The following is a 19,554-nucleotide window of genomic DNA, read 5'->3' on the forward strand; positions in this document are numbered from 1 at the left end:
CCGTTCATAGGATAGTCTTGAAGGGAGCTCATCCAGTTTATTTTCCAATGATTTCACGTTGGCCAATAGGACGGATGGAAGAGGTGGGTTACCCACTCGCCGACAAATTCTCACAAGGCACCCGGAACTGCGTCCTGTATCGCCGTCTTCTCTTCCTGTGAATGATGGGGATTTGGGCCTGGTCGGGAATCTGGAGTAAATCCTTCGTGTTCGACTCGTTAATGAAAATATCTTCGTCCAGTTTGAGGTGAGTAATCGCTGTTCTGATACCCAGAAGCTCTTTTCGGTCATAAGAAATGGTGGCAGAAACATTATGTACACAATAAGATAGAAAAAAAACCACACAATAGCACAATTGGTTAGGAGCCTGTAAAACAGCAGCCATCTCCTCCGGGACACGGATCTGGACACACATTTGTTTTACTATCCTTGTGGGGACCAAACAATTGATTCATATTCAAAATCCCATTTTCCCTAACCCTGAACTTAACCCTAACCCTAAATATAACCCTTACCTAACCTTAATTGTAACCCTAGCCCTAATTGTAACCCTAACCCCTAAGTCTAAAATAGCGTTTATCCTGGTGGGGACCGGCTAAAAGTCCCCACTTGTTTGAATTTTCCTTGAGAGGACTTCTGGTCCCCACAAGGATAGTAAAACCAAACACACACACACCAGACTGACCGTAGTATAGAGCTGGGTGGCTCTCCTCACACTGTTGTGCAGCTCTGCTATAGCCTGTCTACAGATTTCCACAGTGACAGCGGGATCTGTGGTAGAAAACATACATTCTGGTGTCTCATAATCATTGAGGGGCTGAGAGTAGTAAACACAAACAAAAACATGCTACAGTACAACACACACACACACACACACACACACACACACACACACACACACACACACACACACACACACACACACACACACACACACACACACACACACACACACACACACACAAACAATGGGTAGGTACAGAGCTAATACAACACACCCAAAAGGTAACATGTTATGGATGCATTGGTATATGCTTTTAGTCTGTGAACAATGTGAGTTAGTAAATTCGAGACAAACAGCACATAGGCAAAAGGAAGGTTTGAAAGCTGAAGGCATTAAGCTGACTCACCATTCAGGCAGCAGTGTTGACAGTAGGAAGGGACAGAAACAGATGGACAAACAGGCCAGAAAGCACACAGACACTTATGATGAAGAGAAGGACGAAGCGGAGGTAGAGAGATGGAGTGATGGAGAGGAAGAGTGGCGGTGAGGATGATAGAGGAGCGTCTGCGTTGATTCAGACCTGGCTGGGGGTCAGAGGTCAAGGCGTTGGCCTGGACCGACACTACAAGGGGCTCTCTGCACACCGCCTCCTCCAAATCTGGAGCACTGAGAATGGAAAGGAAAGGTTACACGGGGAAACTTTGAGTGTTTGGAATGTATTGTTGTATTAGGGGGCTCCGTCTCAAACGACACCTTAGTCACCAAATATTTTAATACTTTGTTTTCTAGCCAAACATACTGCACTATGAAGAAATGGGTGCCATTTGAGTGTATCCTAAGTAAATAGACTACAGTTTACCTCTCTGAGTGCTTTATAGGAAGTGAGGTAGGCGAGACGGACACCAGCTGGACGTTACCCAGAAGCCCTTGCATCTGGGCCGTAGTCAGGGAGAGGCGTTTACCGAAGGCTGCAGAGAGACAGCCCCAGGTTGATTAGTAACAATGCCTTTACATTACATTTACTAAACATTCCTTTAATCAACACTTTTCAGTATCTATAACATAATCAATACAACATGTAAAAAATATCTAATTTCATACTTGCATTGTAATGATGTCCTCTAATAACCTTGAAACTTTACAAAAATAATTCTGGCTTACTTTGGTGTTGTTTCCCGAGGGCAAAGTCTCTCGTCGGGGAAACAGTCCAATCAGGTTGAGGTTTGGTCTCCGGGCAGAGGCTGCACCGAGGGCTGAGTGACTGTTTGCTGGGCAGGGGAATGCGGGAGGGCTGGGTGCTCAGGGGCAAAGCCAAGCTGGGATTGGGCGAGACTGTCGCACATGGAGGAGAAGGGGAGGGGCCAGGGAGAGGACAGGGAGAAGGGGAAGAGAGAGAAGAGGAGCGGGAACAGAGAGAGTGGGAAGAGGGGAAACAAGGAGAGGAGGAAGTGAGGCGGGGTGGTTCAGCCTCCAGTAGCCCACAAAAAGGCTTCCTGCTCTTGGGGCTGTTAGGTGTGTTTCTACTCCCTCCACTACCATCCTCCAGGCCTTGTGGTGTTAGGGAAGCATGGCAGGACAGTAAGCCCAGATGGAAGCCCTCTGCCAAGGATGCAGAGTGGCTGGTCTTGGCCATGGAGCTGGTGGTGGGACTCATGTAGTCGCAGGGGGATCTGAGCTTGGGGATTTCCGAGGGCAGGCAGGAGACAAGAGGGGGGGGAGGAGAGGTAGAGGAGGGAGAAGGGAGGCAGGAGTGGGCTTTGGAAGGGTGTGTATCGAAGGGGAGGTGCTGGGGGCGAGGGCACATCTCTCCTCTACCACTGGAGGGGTTTAGGGAGCGGGGGACTATGGAGGGTGGGGGCAGGTCCAGGGTCATGGGAAGGGTCATGAGACAGTAGAGAGGATAGAAGAAAAAAAAGAATGCTGCTTACTGTCAATTAGACAACCAATGTAATGTAAACTATTTTTTTAAATGTCACATGTATATAGGTAGACAGGTGTTTACTGACAAGCCATCAATCTTGTTTTGAGATCATGTGGCTTGTGCTATACTCCCCCTCTGAGGTTAGATTATTAATATGTACAGTATTATAATGTATGTGCTGTACTGTGTGCTGTACTGAACATCAGTGGCACTGAGCAACTCACCCTCTGTGGCCAGGTTCTGTACAGACTGGGTCTTCTGTAGTCCAGCTGCTCTGTCCAGCAGGGTTGGAGCTCTGGCCAGAGGGCTTGACATCCTCCACAGATGAGCCCCAAGAGGCCTCTTCTTCTGGGGATGGGAACGCAGCATGGTGCCCCTTTCTGGAGCACACACCTCCAGTCTGACACAGGGAGGGAAGCTTCATCAATCAATGAATCAATGAATCAAATCACAGTTTTCACAAATATATGATAAAATAATATTTTTACTTGCAAATATTTCTCACAAATGACTTAGTCCCCCCCTCTCTAAAGCTACTCACTTTGTCCCCTCCTGCCCTCTCGCAGGGGTCATGGGCCTCTCCCTGTTTTCGTGGCCCTTCCCCTGGCCCCCCTCCATCAGTGGCCTCACTTTGGACACCAAGGGCCCCTGCTCCCTCTCATGGGCATTGGAAAACAGAGGGGTTCTCCTGTAGAGAGGAGAGAGGACATCACCTGGTTACAGTGTACAGTCCTGTACTAGACAGGGTGAAAGCAACTCTAGACAATTAAAAAAAGGATTTGTTGGTGTTGCGAACATGTGAAAGTATAAATGGGCTTCCATATGTATGTGTGTAAAAGTCTTTAGGATCCCTGGTAGGGATCACAGACTTAGGAGATCTTATACGTTTTGTTCTATGATCTAAATCAGTTAATATACCTTTTTGAGCATTTAGAAGCATTTATGGAATCAAAACAAGCACTTAAAGGTTTCCTAATTCATGAAGGTGATGTTGACTGACTGATATTACCGTATAAAATCAACGCAGACCTCATTTTCGCCTTTTATCCCAAACCCCATTCATTTACCCCATAGGAATGGCCAACGAACCAGAGGTAGAAAATGCTAACTCATTTAGGTTTTTTTTATGACTACAAGCTAGCGAGCTCTATTACCTGTTGTAGGAGCCTCTGGCCAGGAATCGCGCTGACATACTGATGCTGGGAGCTCTGCTGCGCTCTTCTGGGGAGGCGGATAATTACAGTCAAATCATTGTAATGTGTACCTGTACAAGAGTTTAATGGGTGGAATGTCACCTTCATGTGCAAAGTTGGAATGTGTCCTCTCTTACCCATATTGCTGGGCTCAGCCAGTGTTTCAAAGTGGTGTCTGAGGAAGGCCTGATGGTGACTGTCTTCTAGAGGGTCAGAGACTTTCCTCATCGCCTCATCCATACTAGACACTTCCATCTTCCTCTCCTCCTCCTCATCCTCCTCCAGGTCAGAACTGTCCTCGTCTGAGCTTAGAGGCTCTGCTGTGCCCTCAGAGTCTGGGAGGAGAAGTCAAAGTTCAAAAGTCAAAGGATGTATGTGTGTATGTGTGTATGTGTGTGTGTGTGTATGTGTTCTTACCACCATGATCCGGGTCAGGAGTAAGCTCTCTACTCCCATAGCCCATAGAACAGGCACTGTCTGGGCTCTGGCTGTCCTGGCTCTCAGGCCCACGGTTCCCCCTACTCAGGCTGCGGGGCGACTCTTTCACCAGGTAATCACTGAGAGAGGGGGGGATAGGGGAGAAAGAAGGAATGAACAGTGAGAAGACAAAAAGAAGAGAGAGACAGAAAGTTGATAGATAAAGAGAAACATGAAAGGAAAAATTGAAGGTTGAAGTGGTGTGTGTGTGTGTGTGTGTGTGTGTGTGTGTGTGTGTGTGTGTGTGTGTGTGTGTGTCTAAACATAGTGTACCTGCCCCGTCGTCTGGCAGCGTAATCGCTACCCTCGGGGTACAGCACACGTCCATCAGACCCCTGGCAGCCCAGGTCAGAGTCAGGGTTGGGGTTAGGGGTCAGCCAGGCAGCATAGTGACGTCTCTTAACCCGCTCCTCTAAGTCCTGCTTATACCACAGAACAGAGGAGCATTAGGGTTGGAGAAAACCAAATTCAAGTCCATCTACATAGCTGTCTATAATCTTTTACTAATCTATTAGTTATCGATCAGGGATGGGCAACTTTGATGGGGGTGGGGGGCAACCAAATATCTGCCTGCCTACCCACGTCCATACCCCCCCAACCCCCACATTGCGAGCAAAACATTTTAGTGGCCCCACTCTTGACAGATATTCTACACATTTTGCCATGGGGCGGAGAGAAGATTTAAAAAATGTGTAATTAATTTACTGAAATTCTACTCATTTTACCATAGGGTGGAGAGAAATTTTTGCCGTTTTTAATATGATATCTGAGCGAAAATGGAGGAAAACTAAACTTCCGGAGGACCTATCCTCTTGTCTCGATTCACCAAGGCATATCCTCACATGGTCCCTCCTATCATTGCTATGTGGATGACACTCAACTACTTTTCTCCTTCCCCCTTATGACACCCAGGTGGCAACATGCATCTCTGCATGCCTGGCAAATATCTCAACTTGGATGGAGACCCACCACCTCAAGCTAAACCTCGACAAGACGGAACTGCTCTTCCTCCTGGGGGAGGCCTGCCTGCTCAAAGACCTCTCCATCATGGTTGACAACTCCACAGTGTCCCCCTCCCAGAGGGCAAAGAACCCTGATGTGACCCTGGACAACACCCTGTCGTCTTCTGAAAATATCAAAGCAGTGATCCACTCCTGCAGGTTCATGCTCTATAACATCCGTAGAGTATGACCCTACCTCACACAGGAAGCGGCACAGGTCCTAATCCAGGCACTTGTCATCACCCGTCTGGACTACCGCAACTCGCTGTTGGCTATGCTCAAACCCTGCACCCCAACCCAAGCACTCATTCTGCCACCTCAGGTCTCTTGGCCCTCCCACTCTTGGCCACCTCCAAACTCTTCTCTATCCTGGCACCCCAATGGTGGAACCAGCTTACCCTTGAAGCTAGGACAGCAGAGTCCCTGCCCATCTTCTGAAAACATCCGAAACCCTACCTCTTCAAACAGCACCCCCCCCCCAAAGAAAAATAAACAAAAATAAACATTTACCAGCATTTACAACCCCCCCCAGCTCTGACTGTACTGACAGCTACGTTATCGAGGAAAAAATTACTTTCTATGCTCTGGATAAGAGCGTCTGCTAAATTACGTAAATGTAAATCTGAGTGAGACTGCATAACAAAATCAGACCATGATAAGAAATAGCTGGCCATGAAACTACCTTTTGCTGACATGGGCTAATTGACTGACTATCAGTGACTAACAACAAGAGAAAAACTGCTGATGCACGACCAAATTTCAAAATTGCACCTTGTATATTCTACTATTCTAACTCGCAACAGTAAGTTCAAAACCTGGAATGAGTCCATCAGAGGGCCTGCCAGTTGCGGCCCGCCAGTTGCCCATCCCTGCTGCAGATAACCACTATAACCCCCTCGCTCCATCTCACTCTTCCACCTTCCTCTCTCCCAGTCTCTCCCCCTCTCTACTTACCGAGGCCCCTTGCAGGCTGGAGGTGCTCCCTGCGTCGCTCGCTTTGAGACGGGAGGCAGGGCCTTTCTTGTGAGAGGAGCCGGTGATGGAGAAGGCCTCTAGCTGTCTCAGGTCCAGCATAGACTTGACCATGAGTTCCAGAGAACCCATACGACAGGACCAGCGACGCCGGGGCCGACTGGAGGGCTCAGGGGCCAGAGGGCTGTCTAGGGCCTGGAGAGGAGAGTGGAGGGAGGTGGAAGACAGAGAAAGAGAGAGCGAGCGGAAGGAAGGAACACTCCACTATGTATTTATTTGGTCTGAAGCTGTCACTGAATGTTGAATTTGGCTCTGTACTCCAGCATTTTGGATTCGAGATCAGATTTCTTTGAGGGTATTTTCATACATATCCATTTTACCGTTTAGAAATGAATGCACTTTATGCATCTAGTCCCACCATTTGAAGTTGTCATAAGTATTTGAACAAAAATAAAATGTTGTCAAAAGTTTAGTATTTGGTCCCATAATCCAAGCACACACACAGTTGAATTTGGAAGTTTACATAACCTAGTTTTAATGACTCCAACCTAAGTGTTTCAACCACTCCACAAATTTCTGGTTAACAAACTATGGTTTTGGCAAGTCGGTTAGGACATCTACTTTGTGCATGATACAAGTAATTTTTCAAACAATTGTTTACAGACAGATTATTTCACTTATAATTCACTGTATCACAATTCCAGTGGGTCAGACGTTTACATACACTAAGTTGACTGTGCCTTTAAACAGCTTGGAAAATTCCAGAAAATGGTGTCATGGCTTTAGAAGCTTCTGATAGGATAATTGACATCATTTGAGTCAATTGGAGGTGTACCTGTGGATGTATTTCAAGGCCTACCTTCAAACTCAGGGCCTCTTTGCTTGACATCATGGGAAAATTATACAAATTATTCTGTTTAAGATAATGCCTAAAGTATTCCACCCTGAAACCATATAATTGTATGAAATGTGTTAAGAGTCATAATTCAATAATGTGTGTGACTAGGCCATTGTGTTAATATTTCGCAATATGAGCTGGGTATAGTTGAGACATTCAAGGACAACTGAACTGTCGACTTGTGATAACGTTGAAACTAATAACTGGAAAGAGGCCTCCCCACCCTAGGGAGGAGAAAAACTGTTAGAAATGGCTAGGCTTGCAGAAGATGATGAAACATGTTGCAGAAGTGTGATAAACAATGTATGTGAACTTTGGAAAAATACAGCCCACCTAAAGAGAGGTGGAGTTTCTACTGATGTGAGTTCATTTGTGTGTGTGTGTGTGTGTTCTCCTTTTGAAGTCAGAGCACTCTCTGAATAAAGTATTGATCCATTGCAGAATCTGAGACTTAGTTTAATTCTTTATTAACCGGAGATTTACGACCTCTGGGAAATAGACAAAGCATGAGTAAAAGTTGAGTTCAACCATTGAGATAGCAAAATTCTCGTGACAGAAATCAAAATAAAGAAACAGTACGCAAGTATAAACACCATGCGACCACGCAGCCGTCATACCGCTCAGGAAGGAGACGCATTCTGTCTCCTAGAGATGAATGTACTTTGGTGCGAAAAGTGCAAATCAATCCCAAAAATATGGCAAAGGACCTTGTGAAGATGCTGGAGGAAACAGGTACAAAAGTATCTATAGCCACAGTAAAACGAGTCCTATATCGACATAACCTGAAAGGCCGCTCAGCAAGGAAGAAGCCACTGCTCCAAAACCGGCATAAAAAAGCCAGACTATGGTATGCAACTGCATATGGGGAAAAAGACCGTACTTTTTTAAAAATGTCTTCTGGTCTGATGAAACAAAAATAGAACTGTTTGGCCATAATGACCATCGTTATGTTTGGAGGAAAAAGGGGGAGGCTTGCAAGCCGAATAACACCATTCCAACAGTGAAGAATGGGGGTAGCAGCATCATGTTGTGGGGTGCTTGCTGCAGGAGGGACTGGTGCACTTCACAAAATAGATGGCATCATGAGGTTGGAAAATCATGTGGATATATTGAAGCAACATCTCAAGACATCAGTCAGGAAGTTAAAGCTTGGTCGCAAATGGGTCTTCCAAATGGACAATGACCCCAAGCATACTTCCAAAGTTGCGGCAAAATGGCTTAAGGACAACAAAGTCAAGGTATTGGAGTGGCCATCACAAAGCCCTGACCTCAATCCTATAGCAAATTTGTTGGCAGAACTGAAAAAGCAAGCAAGGAGGCCTATAAACCTGACTCAGTTACACCAGCTCTGTCAGGAGGAATGGGACAAATTGACACAACTTATTGTGAGAAGCTTGTGGAAGGCTACCTGAAACGTTTGACCCAAGTTTAAACTGTTTAAGGCAATGCCCCCAAATACTAATTGAGTGTATGTGAACTTCTCACTCACTGGGAATGTGATGAAATAAATCCCTCTCTCTACTATTATTCTGACATTTCACATTCTTAAAATAAAGTGGTGATCCTAACTGACTTAAGACAGGGAATCTTTACTAGGATTAAATGTTAGGAATTCTGAAAAACTGAGTTTAAATGTATTTTGCTAAGTTGTGTGTAAACTTCCGACTTCAACTGTAACTACATGATGCTTGTGACTCTACAAACTTATTGGATGCAGTTTGTTTTGGTTGTGTTTTGATTATGTTGTGCCCAACAGAAAGGAATGGTAAATAATGTGTCATTTTGAAATAACTTTATTGTAAATAAGAATAGAACACTTCAGCATTCATGTGGATGCTACCATAATTACAGACAATCATGAATGAATCGTGAATAATGATGATTGCGAAAGATTACAGATGCACTAAGATCATGCCCCCAAAACATGCTAACCTCTCATCATTACCAATAACAGTCGAGGTTAGCATTTTTGGGGGGGGTATGATATTTATACCTCTGTAACTTTCTCACTCATCATTATTCACGATTCATTGATGATTATCCGTAATCATGGAAGCATTCACATTCAATTAATGTAGAAGTTTTTATTTACTATGTAACTCCAAAATGACACAATACATTATTTACCATTCATTTCTATTGGGCACAACATAATCCGAAACACAACCAAAACAAACGGATTTTCAGTTTTCATGCATTTTGCATCCAACAAGTTTGTAGAGTCACAAGCTTGATGTAGTCATTGTGTGCTAGGAATATGGGACCAAATACTCAATGTTGACTAAATGTAATACACGACAAGTGAATTTTTCCAAATACTCATGACACCTTCAAATGGGGGGACTACCCAGCTAACACATTTGGTTCCTTGGAATTTGTGGGAACGTACGTTTTTGGTTTTTCATTAGTTCTGGGTATTAAGTTTCCTGATCGGTGAAACTGAACGTTTTTTAAACATTCTGAGTTGGAAGTAAAGAAAAATGTACTATGGTTCCTTAGAAGTTTTCCTGGGAGGTTTTATTAACGCTCTGAGAACAGAAATTATAGGTTATTTGGAGGTTTATGAATAACTTCCTCAAAACTTCCACTGAATGTTTCAATAAGACTTTTAATAACATTGCTAGCTTGTTTTGGGCTAACATTTTTTTAAACTCCAAACACATGGAAATTATATTCCTTAATCACCCATAAAAAATGATGTTATGTGACACTGCATTAGTCAAATTCAAACCTATAATCTTCTGTTCTCTATCCATAAAATGAGTCCACTGCACCACCAGGATGGAGCTAGCATGCCATGTTTTTTTGAACTCATACAAAGCATCTATTCAAACAGACCCCATTTAAAAGGAAACAAGCCCTTATTAAGATCAGGTGTGGCCAATTAGTGGGCGTGGCCAAAACACCTGCACCTACTTAACAAGATAGAGGATAGGGAGAGTTTTGTTAATGCTGAGAACGGAATGTATATGTTTTTACACAACGGGTGGGTCTAATCCTGAATGCTGATTGGTTAAAACTGCATTCTCGCCAGTGTCTATTACACAAGTTACCACCAGCTAAATCTAGGACGTTAAAATGCCTATTTACTCTGTTCCATCTTACTGCGCAATCCACTGTCTCATCAGCCCAGCCAGGCAAGTTATAAACTTGATCTCCACTATAAAAAGCATCTAGACATTAGCACACAGAGATTTGTATAAACCTTGCTGTCTGTCTCTCCAACATTTGCAACATTGTTTCAATATTCAAATTCGATCTTGAGCTGTCCCATAGTAATGAACGAGTCGGTACGAGAGACAAGCAGGGAGCGTCTCTCAGCCAGTCGAACTAATGAATCAGCTTGCATAATTTATAGATATACACTGCTCAAAAAAATAAAGGGAACACTAAAATAACACATCCTAGATCTGAATGAAAGAAATAATCTTATTAAATACTTTTTTCTTTACATAGTTGAATGTGCTGACAACAAAAATCACACAAAAATAAGCAATGGAAATCCAATTTATCAACCCATGGAGGTCTGGATTTGGAGTCACACTCAAAATTAAAGTGGAAAACCACACTACAGGCTGATCCAACTTTGATGTAATGTCCTTAAAACAAGTCAAAATGAGGTTCAGTAGTGTGTGTGGCCTCCACGTGCCTGTATGACCTCCCTACAACGCCTGGGCATGCTCCTGATGAGGTGGCGGATGGTCTCCTGAGGGATCTCCTCCCAGACCTGGACTAAAGCATCCGCCAACTCCTGGACAGTCTGTGGTGCAACGTGGCGTTGGTGGATGGAGCGAGACATGATGTCCCAGATGTGCTCAATTGGATTCAGGTCTGGGGAACGGGCGGGCCAGTCCATAGCATCAATGCCTTCCTCTTGCAGGAACTGCTGACACACTCCAGCCACATGAGGTCTAGCATTGTCTTGCATTAGGAGGAACCCAGGGCCAACCGCACCAACATATGGTCTCACAAGGGGTCTGAGGATCTCATCTCGGTACCTAATAGCAGTCAGGCTACCTCTGGCGAGCACATGGAGGGCTGTGCGGCCCCCCAAAGAAATGCCACCCCACACCATGACTGACCCACCGCCAAATCGGTCATGCTGGAGGATGTTGCAGGCATCAGAACGTTCTCCACGGCGTCTCCAGACTCTGTCATGTCTGTCACATGTGCTCAGTGTGAACCTGCTTTCATCTGTGAAGAGCACAGGGCGCCAGTGGCGAATTTGCCAATCTTGGTGTTCTCTGGCAAATGCCAAACATCCTGCACGGTGTTAGGTGGTAAGCACAACCCCCACCTGTGGACGTTGGGCCCTCATACCACCCTCATGGAGTCTGTTTCTGACCGTTTGAGCAGACACATTCACATTTGTGGCCTGCTGGAGGTCATTTTGCAGGGCTCTGGCAGTGCTCCTCCTGCTCCTCCGTGCACAAAGGCGGCGGTAGCGGTCCTGCTGCTGGGTTGTTGCCCTCCTACGGCCTCCTCCACGTCAAATTAGCCGTAGTATGCTAGCTAGCAATGGAACGAACGACCTGGTCGCGTCTCTGGTCACCGAACCAATAGAACGAACAACCAGCCGGCTTGGGTAGCAACCCTAGATTTGTGTCGGGACTATATCTTGTGGAAGGATGAAATGGTATGAATATATTAATCAAAATAAAATGTTTAATTAAAATGTCAAATCATTATTTGAATATGTTGGTAACCCGTTGTATAAAAGTGATAATGCCCTCGAAGCATTGAGGTGGGTTGAGGATAAATCGGCACGGTTTGCTTCTCGGGCATTATCAATTAATTAAATAACATTGTTAGAATGTTCTCCAAAAGTTAATGTTTTCTTGTGGTTTTTATGGAAAGTTTTCATAATGTTCCTGGAACAATTTGAGAACATTACTTTAAATAAAACCATGAGGAAACCTGCAGCAAACCAGTTGGAGAACGTTCCTAGAACATTACTAAAACTGAAATTAAATGCAACTATGTTTGAACGTTTAGGAAACGTTCTGTTAAAGTAATGACATACCAAGAAAATTATATTTTTTGTCAAGTTCCTTAAATGTGCTGAGAATATTCCAAAGCCAAGGAACTACCCTGCACCATTCCCAGAAAGTTGTGGGAAGGTTGTATGAAAAATAACCATAGTTTGACCACGCGCTCACCAAGCTCTAAGAAACATATGGTTCCCAGAATGTTATGTGCTAGCTGGGTAGGAACATAAAGTGTTTTTATTTCTAAACTATAAAACAAATATGTAAGAAAGTGTGCTCAAATAAAATGACATTCTGGACTGTTGCCTCATAATTTGAATTATAAAACATTTGATCTCAAATGCTGGAGTATAGAGCCAAAATAAGGAAATTAGTGCCACTGTCCAAATAAATATGTAGGGAGTGTAGGAAAGAGAGTAGCATGACCAGCAGAGGGCAGAATGGAGCAACCTCCGTGTGTGTGTGTGTGTGTGTAACTACAACAGTTCAACAAACCTTAGATTCCCAGTCCTGTCCTTCATCCGAGGCAACTATAAAAGACCAGAATGCAGTATTTAATGTAGAGACACTATAGGTAGAAGTTGCCCAAATGTTACATCCAGATGTGACGACTCTGTTCTGTACCTGCGTCGTCGTCATGACTACTCCCTGAGGAGGTGTTGCTGTTTACTGTGATCTGTTCCAGGTCACAGGGATCGTCCCTCTCCTCTGGCTCCTCCACCTCACGGTCACTCTCTGATGACATCAGACCAAGATCCGGTGCACTGTACACCTCACGGCTATACCACACACAACAACAACGAGACAGTAGGACTGGGCGATATGGCCAAATATAATATCATGATATTTTGGAATGGTATGACGGTATTTGATGTTTTTGAATAACAAAAGTAAAAAATATGCTTCATGAGTAGTGTGTGACACTAGTATGGCAACACATACATTCTAAGATATTTCAAGAAATGTTAATGGCGCATTCTTCATTCTGATTCAGTCAACAATCTTTTAGCATTTTCATCAATGTATGTATTTTCTGCACTCATTTGAGATCATTTCCACACTTCCACGTAGGGCTGCATGATATGGACAAAACATATAGGCCTTATTTTTTGACCAAATATTGCAATTACGATTTGACTTGCGATTAAGATCAAAACACTTGGGTGAGCTGTTGGAATCATGGGAATATAATGACTATTCTAATTCTATAGATAGAATATAATAGTGGGCACTTTGAGTACAGTTTTAATGACATGACAACAAATAAAAAAGCCAGGGCGGAGTTATTGTGACAGGGTAGGAACCAAAGTGTTGGCCAGTGTTTCCTAATCTTTTAGCAACTGTCACGTATACGCCCTCTCCGGCCTCTAGGTAAGCATCAGGGAGTGTTTTTTTTTGTGCCAGTGTAAATGACGTCGGGTCCGGGAGCCACTACAGGCCAGGCTCCCCTGCCTCCACCAGCTAGTCAGGCTCTCATGCCTCAGCCGGATCGCCGGACTCCCCTGCCTCATTGGGCTTTCATGCCTCCGCCAGATCGCCAGGCTCCCATGTGCTCGTCAGGCTCCCCCTGCCTCAGCCGGTCTGTCAGGTTCCCATGCCCCAGCCAGCTCAACAGGTTATCGCGCCTCACCCAGCTTGACAGGTTCCCGCGCCTTAGCAGGGGTGACCAGTCCGTTCATCCCCTTCGTCGGCGTCCTGCGGCTGGAGCCACGCGTCGGGGAGGGGGTACTGTCACGTATACTCCCTCTCCGGCCTCTAGGTCATCAGGGTGCTGATTATCCCGCACACCTGTCACCATCGTCAAGCGCACCAGAGCCTCATAACACTCACTCCCTGTACTTGCATCCCGACTCTGAGCACTCGTTACAGCAACATTAAATGTTTTCTCTTTGCAGTTTCATGTAGCTAACATATTCATGCGGAGGTGACATGGCGGCAAATTCAAGATACAATAACAATTTGAACAGTTTGCTACTACACTGGATAAAGAAGCAGAAAGAGCGTGGAGATGTGGAAATGGACAGCGAGGGAGTAGGAAAGGAGCTGAGTGTAGAGGGAAGCAGTGTGGTGAGGAAGAGTGGCGTCAAGTACAAAAATAAATGTAACCTGACGAGAGGAGAGTGAAGATGAATTACCTGCGGTGGCTCCTTGAGTGACAGGGAGCGGGGCTTAGTCTGTGAGGAAAGCGGAATGGAGAGAGGGAGAGAGACGACTCAAGTAGCGGACTAAACTATAAAAACGGACTCTACACGTGGCGTGGTAGCGTATCCCATTTAACAAACCAAAAACTGAAATACAGTCTTAGAAGGTAAAACCCAAATCGGTCCGTGCAGCAATACCGGTATATAGTCAGATATGGTATACCACCCAGCCCTAGGAGACTGTGAAATGTCTGTCCAGTCCTCTAGCCCACACTCCTTGGTTTCTTGTGGAAACTGTTACCCTACTGCTTATACCCATCCAATCCTTTACCTGAGTGTGTCGGTGTTGCAGGGTGGTGTGGGGGAGGTTCGTCTGAGTTGGGAAAGATGTTCTCTCATATTCATGGTCAGCTCTGGAGCCAGACGCCACACGAAGATACAGCTGGAATAGACAACAGGCCATCAGACAGACACAGAGACAAACAGACAGACTCACACACACACCAGGGCAGGGGTCATACCTGTCCCCAGACACAGAGATCAGATGTTTACAGTCGTTGGTGAACTTTATCCCAGTCACTATCTCTGAAAACAGGAAAAGAATGAATCAGCTGGCTGGTAGGTTGTTTTGATACTCTGTGTGTGTGTACAGTATGTCATGGTCTGTTACCAGAGTGTCCAAACATGGTAGCCACACACAGTCCAGAGCGGAAGTCGAAGATGCTGATGTTCTTATCAGAGCAGCTGGTAGCAACGTACTGACCAGACGGATCAGTCTGCACCTGCATGGGGAAAAACAGAACAAAAAAGGCTGAAACTAGTGGTGGGCACCAACATCGACAATTCAAATGATATCGATATCGTTTGATATCAATATGAGCCAGGCATATCGTGATATCGGTTTATCCTTGCTGTAAATTACTATGTAAAAGAGCACACGTGACTGTTTCTGCAGGCACAAAATCATCTCACCGGCTCTCAATTTAGCATAGCTAACTGCCTGCTGATGGGCCATCAACAGACTTCCCATTGTACTCAAACTGGGTTGGTAGGTTAAGCCCCCAGAACATTCACACCTGTGACCTGGCCCAATGGGCAAGCAGGATGTCTGAATGTCACAAATCCGTGGAAGTGAAGTCCACACAGTTGCAATGTTATTTAGTCAAACCAAAATGACATCGATACAGATATGATGCCATATCAGTGCCCATCTCTAGTTGAAACGCCGTATCTATCACAAGCTTCATAAAGACCTTCTTTGGGGAGCGGCAACAACATTTTTTTTATCTGTTTTTGACAGAGTTTTAGAGGTGAATGATACTAAACCTTAAGCAGGCTGCCATCCTCAGTCTGTGAACCCTTGTAGAATGTCTTCTGTTTCCCATTGCTGATGTTGAAGATCCTGATGCATCGGTCCTGGCAGCCCACAGCAGCGTACTTACAGCTGGGCTCTACATCCATGTCATACAGAGTGGTCTTTCTCACCACGTGGTGAGAACGCCTGAACTCTGTACCTCCGGCTGTCTGGGGGGGAGAGAACAACAACAACCTCTGTACCTCCGGCTGTCTGGGGGGGAGAGAACAACAACAACCTCTGTACCTCCGTCTGTCTGAGGGGGGAGAGAACAACAACAACCTCTGTACCTCCGTCTGTCTGAGGGGGGAGAGAACAACAACAACATCTTTACCTCCGTCTGTCTGAGGGGGGAGAGAACAACAACAACCTCTGTACCTCCGTCTGTCTGAGGGGGGAGAGAACAACAACAACCTCTGTACCTCCGTCTGTCTGAGGGGGGAGAGAACAACAACAACATCTATACCTCTGTCTGTCTGAGGGGGGAGAGAACAACAACAACCTCTGTACCTCCGTCTGTCTGAGGGGGGAGAGAACAACAACAACCTCTGTACCTCTGTCTGTCTGAGGGGGGAGAGAACAACAACAACATCTTTACCTCCGTCTGTCTGAGGGGGGAGAGAACAACAACAACCTCTGTACCTCCGTCTGTCTGAGGGGGGAGAGAACAACAACAACCTCTGTACCTCTGTCTGTCTGAGGGGGGAGAGAACAACAACAACCTCTGTACCTCTGTCTGTCTGAGGGGGGGGGAGAGAACAACAACAACCTCTATACCTCTGTCTGTCTGAGGGGGGAGAGAACAACAACAACAACCTCTGTCTGTCTGAGGGGGGAGAGAACAACAACAACAACCTCTGTACCTCCGTCTGTCTGAGGGGGGAGAGAACAACAACAACCTCTGTACCTCCGTCTGTCTGAGGGGGGGGAGAGAACAAACCTCTGTACCTCCGTCTGTCTGAGGGGGGAGAGAACAACAACCTCTGTACCTCTGTCTGTCTGAGGGGGGAGAGAACAAACCTCTTTACCTCCGTCTGTCTGAGGGGGGAGAGAACAACAACCTCTGTACCTCCGTCTGTCTGAGGGGGGAGAGAACAACAACAACCTCTATACCTCTGTCTGTCTGAGGGGGGAGAGAACAAACCTCTTTACCTCCGTCTGTCTGAGGGGGGGAGAGAACAACAACAACCTCTATACCTCTGTCTGTCTGAGGGGGGAGAGAACAACAACAACCTCTATACCTCTGTCTGTCTGAGGGGGGGAGAGAACAACAACCTCTGGAGTTATCTAGCTTACTCTTGAACAATAATGTTAACGCCATCTTAAGGTATTCTACTCTCTATGCTCAGTGTCTGCAGTTCATATACAACCCTAACCCTAACCCTTATAGACGGTAACAGATGCTTTTAAAAACTCTGAAAAACCAGATGGGGGCCGTGTGCAATTTCTCTAAGTTAAATACCGACAGGCAGCCACTTGGTAAAAACAAAGAGCATGATAATAGATGGAACAGAGAGCACTGCCAGAGAAGATCAGATTGAGAGAGAAAGAGAGATGCATGTCAGTGTTTGTTTCCTAAACTGCCACTCAAATAATGTCTATTTACACTGGTTAAGATGCTAGCAGGAAGTTAACAAGACATTTTTGGGTCTGGAAGAGGAACCCTGTCCCTGCGATGGACTCATGTTCCAGAACTTAACAGTAGTCCCATTCCTCTATCCATTATCCTAATAGGGACATTTGAAAGGGAAGGAGGAACGTATGAAGAGCGGATGATGATGACTGTTGTCTCTTATGTAAATGTTGAGATACCGAGAACCCAGTTAGTTACAAAACGTTGCATTTACAACAACTCACATTTTGGACTTCTGTAATTGCAACGTGACACCCTAACGTGTTCCTTACCCTGTGTACCCTGACTGAGTGTTGAGTGCCTTACCCTGTGAGCCGTACGGAAGTAGATGCTCTTGTCTGCTCCACAGCTGATCATCCTCACCTTGTTGTCATTGGCTGAGGGAGGAGAGGCAAAGTAACCCTAGCCATGAAAACAACCCCAGAGCTTAGACCGTGACAAAGATCTTCCATACAGTACCCATCTCCTACTGTCAAACCTTACTACATAGACTGTATCTGTTCTACATATGTTGACGTCACAATGACGCCTCTCTCTCTGATGCCGGGAGGTTACAGGTCGCTCACCAGCGAATCGGACAGCGGTGATGGATGAAGAGTGTTCGTCCAGGGTCTGGACTAGGCCGTAGTCTTTCTCCGCATCCAGGACGTGGATCAGACGGTCGCGGCTAGCGGTGGCTAACAGCTTCAGACCCGTCTCTGGTTTAGAGTATTCCAGACACAGGATCTCTGAGTCATGGGCCTCCACCTTCTGAATCTCTGTCATACTGCTGAGGTCATGAACCCTGCAGAACACACGCAGGCGCACACAAACGCACATCAAACACACACCCTGCACAGACATAACCAGCCTCCATTCCTATCCCATCCCCATTGCATTCTCTTCCCGTTCCGTACCTCAGCATCCCGTTGCGGTCTCCAGACGCCAGGTGTTTCCCATCGGGGCTGACACAGATGGTCCTAATGCCCGTTCTGGTCTCTGCTGTCTGTCCATCTGTCTTCTCTGTGCTAACAGACACACTTCCCTCTGTTTCCACCAGGGCGGTGGTGTTTTCATCCATATAGATCACCTTCAACAAGTCCTGAGGGGTAGAGAGGTGGATGAAAAGTGAGGGAGAAAGATGACTCCCAGGAGCCAATTCAGCAGGAGGGTTAACAGGGGTCAACACAACACAGCTTTTTACATGCAGAGGTGGGTCGGTATCTACTACAGTACACTGTTAAGTATCGGACACATACCTTACTGAGAACATTCTGCGTATGTGTGTGTCCCTGCCTCTCTGTACTCCACAGTCTGACAGTGTTGTCTGCTGAACAGCTGAGGAACTCTCCAGAAGACAGGCCAGACTCTGGGACCTCCGGGACCATCTGGAGAACAGAGAGGGGAGGAAGAACACATGGAGAAGGATGCGATGGTATTGTAAAGGAACACTCACCTCTGCATCGTACTGAAGTACTTCCATATAGCCTCAACTACAGAGACACTTAATCATCTCTACAGCCCTCAAATATTACTCTGATATCTTGACATTTTACCTGTAGGTCCCAGACACAGGCAGCGTGGTAGAGGGCAGAATGCACCTTGCCTACCCTGTGGAGGTCCCTGACATCCCACACATACAGGCTGTGGTCGTTATACACACAGCTCAACCAATGACTGACCGGGTCATAGGTCACCGCCACAGAGTCAGGGTAGCGGGCGGACATCTTGTTGGAGAACAGGTGGCTGATGGGAGAAAATAAGTCATGTGTGACTTATGTTAATGCATGGTGTACCAGGAGTAACCTGCTTCAGCTCCTAATATTGGTTGTAAAACAAGGTTGTGAAGATGCCCCTAGAAACTGATCTAAGGTTAGTTTCGTATTCCCCCACCTTAATAGTTAAGGTTAGCATTAGGAAGGGTAAGCTGATCCTAGATCTATACCTAAGGGTAACTTCTACCCAGAGGTGTGTGTGTGTGTCACACCTGGCCTGTGTGATGCTGGACACGTCAGTGCCAAGGTGGTGTGGTCTTGGCAGGGTACAGATGAACCCCAGGTCAGCAGGGCTGAAGGCTCGCACCATCCCATCAGCACAGCCACAGAAGATCAGCTCCTCTGACACACACAGAGACCTGGCCACACTGGTCTACGGGGACAGGAAGAGATCAATTAACCAGTCAGTCTACCAATCAATCAATCGATAACATTAAAGAGTGACTTGGAGGTGCTTCTCAGACACAGAGATTGACATTGCTACGCATGGTCTACAGA

The 19,554-nt window shown here is 45.9% G+C and overlaps 1 protein-coding gene across 3 annotated transcripts in view; it reads right to left on the reverse strand.

The window, feature by feature from the left end:
- The window catches only part of LOC115174488 (mitogen-activated protein kinase-binding protein 1), a 45,279-nt gene that overhangs the window by 6,055 nt on the left and 19,670 nt on the right, over nt 1–19,554 (reverse strand). Inside the window, exons 8-31 of one of the 3 annotated variants that reach the window (XM_029733060.1) lie at nt 19,269–19,429; nt 18,838–19,027; nt 18,541–18,669; nt 18,199–18,383; nt 17,869–18,086; nt 17,609–17,679; nt 15,642–15,839; nt 14,986–15,097; nt 14,837–14,900; nt 14,647–14,757; nt 14,310–14,348; nt 12,799–12,953; nt 12,670–12,704; nt 6,271–6,483; nt 4,589–4,734; nt 4,256–4,395; nt 3,976–4,173; nt 3,800–3,863; nt 3,187–3,333; nt 2,870–3,045; nt 1,886–2,566; nt 1,584–1,692; nt 1,305–1,390; nt 686–771 (exon numbers count right to left, since the gene is read on the reverse strand). In XM_029733060.1, the coding sequence (XP_029588920.1) occupies nt 686–771; nt 1,305–1,390; nt 1,584–1,692; nt 1,886–2,566; nt 2,870–3,045; nt 3,187–3,333; nt 3,800–3,863; nt 3,976–4,173; nt 4,256–4,395; nt 4,589–4,734; nt 6,271–6,483; nt 12,670–12,704; nt 12,799–12,953; nt 14,310–14,348; nt 14,647–14,757; nt 14,837–14,900; nt 14,986–15,097; nt 15,642–15,839; nt 17,609–17,679; nt 17,869–18,086; nt 18,199–18,383; nt 18,541–18,669; nt 18,838–19,027; nt 19,269–19,429 (3,714 nt within the window). Of the gene's footprint in view, nt 1–685; nt 772–1,304; nt 1,391–1,583; nt 1,693–1,885; nt 2,567–2,869; nt 3,046–3,186; nt 3,334–3,799; nt 3,867–3,975; nt 4,174–4,255; nt 4,396–4,588; nt 4,735–6,270; nt 6,484–12,669; nt 12,705–12,798; nt 12,954–14,309; nt 14,349–14,646; nt 14,758–14,836; nt 14,901–14,985; nt 15,098–15,641; nt 15,840–17,608; nt 17,680–17,868; nt 18,087–18,198; nt 18,384–18,540; nt 18,670–18,837; nt 19,028–19,268; nt 19,430–19,554 lie in introns of all 3 variants that reach the window. The other 2 variants (XM_029733059.1, XM_029733061.1) reach the window with 2 other exon arrangements.

This window comes from Salmo trutta, chromosome 35 (genome assembly GCF_901001165.1).
Source record: "Salmo trutta chromosome 35, fSalTru1.1, whole genome shotgun sequence".
In the NCBI taxonomy this organism is placed as follows: Eukaryota; Metazoa; Chordata; class Actinopteri; order Salmoniformes; family Salmonidae; genus Salmo; species Salmo trutta.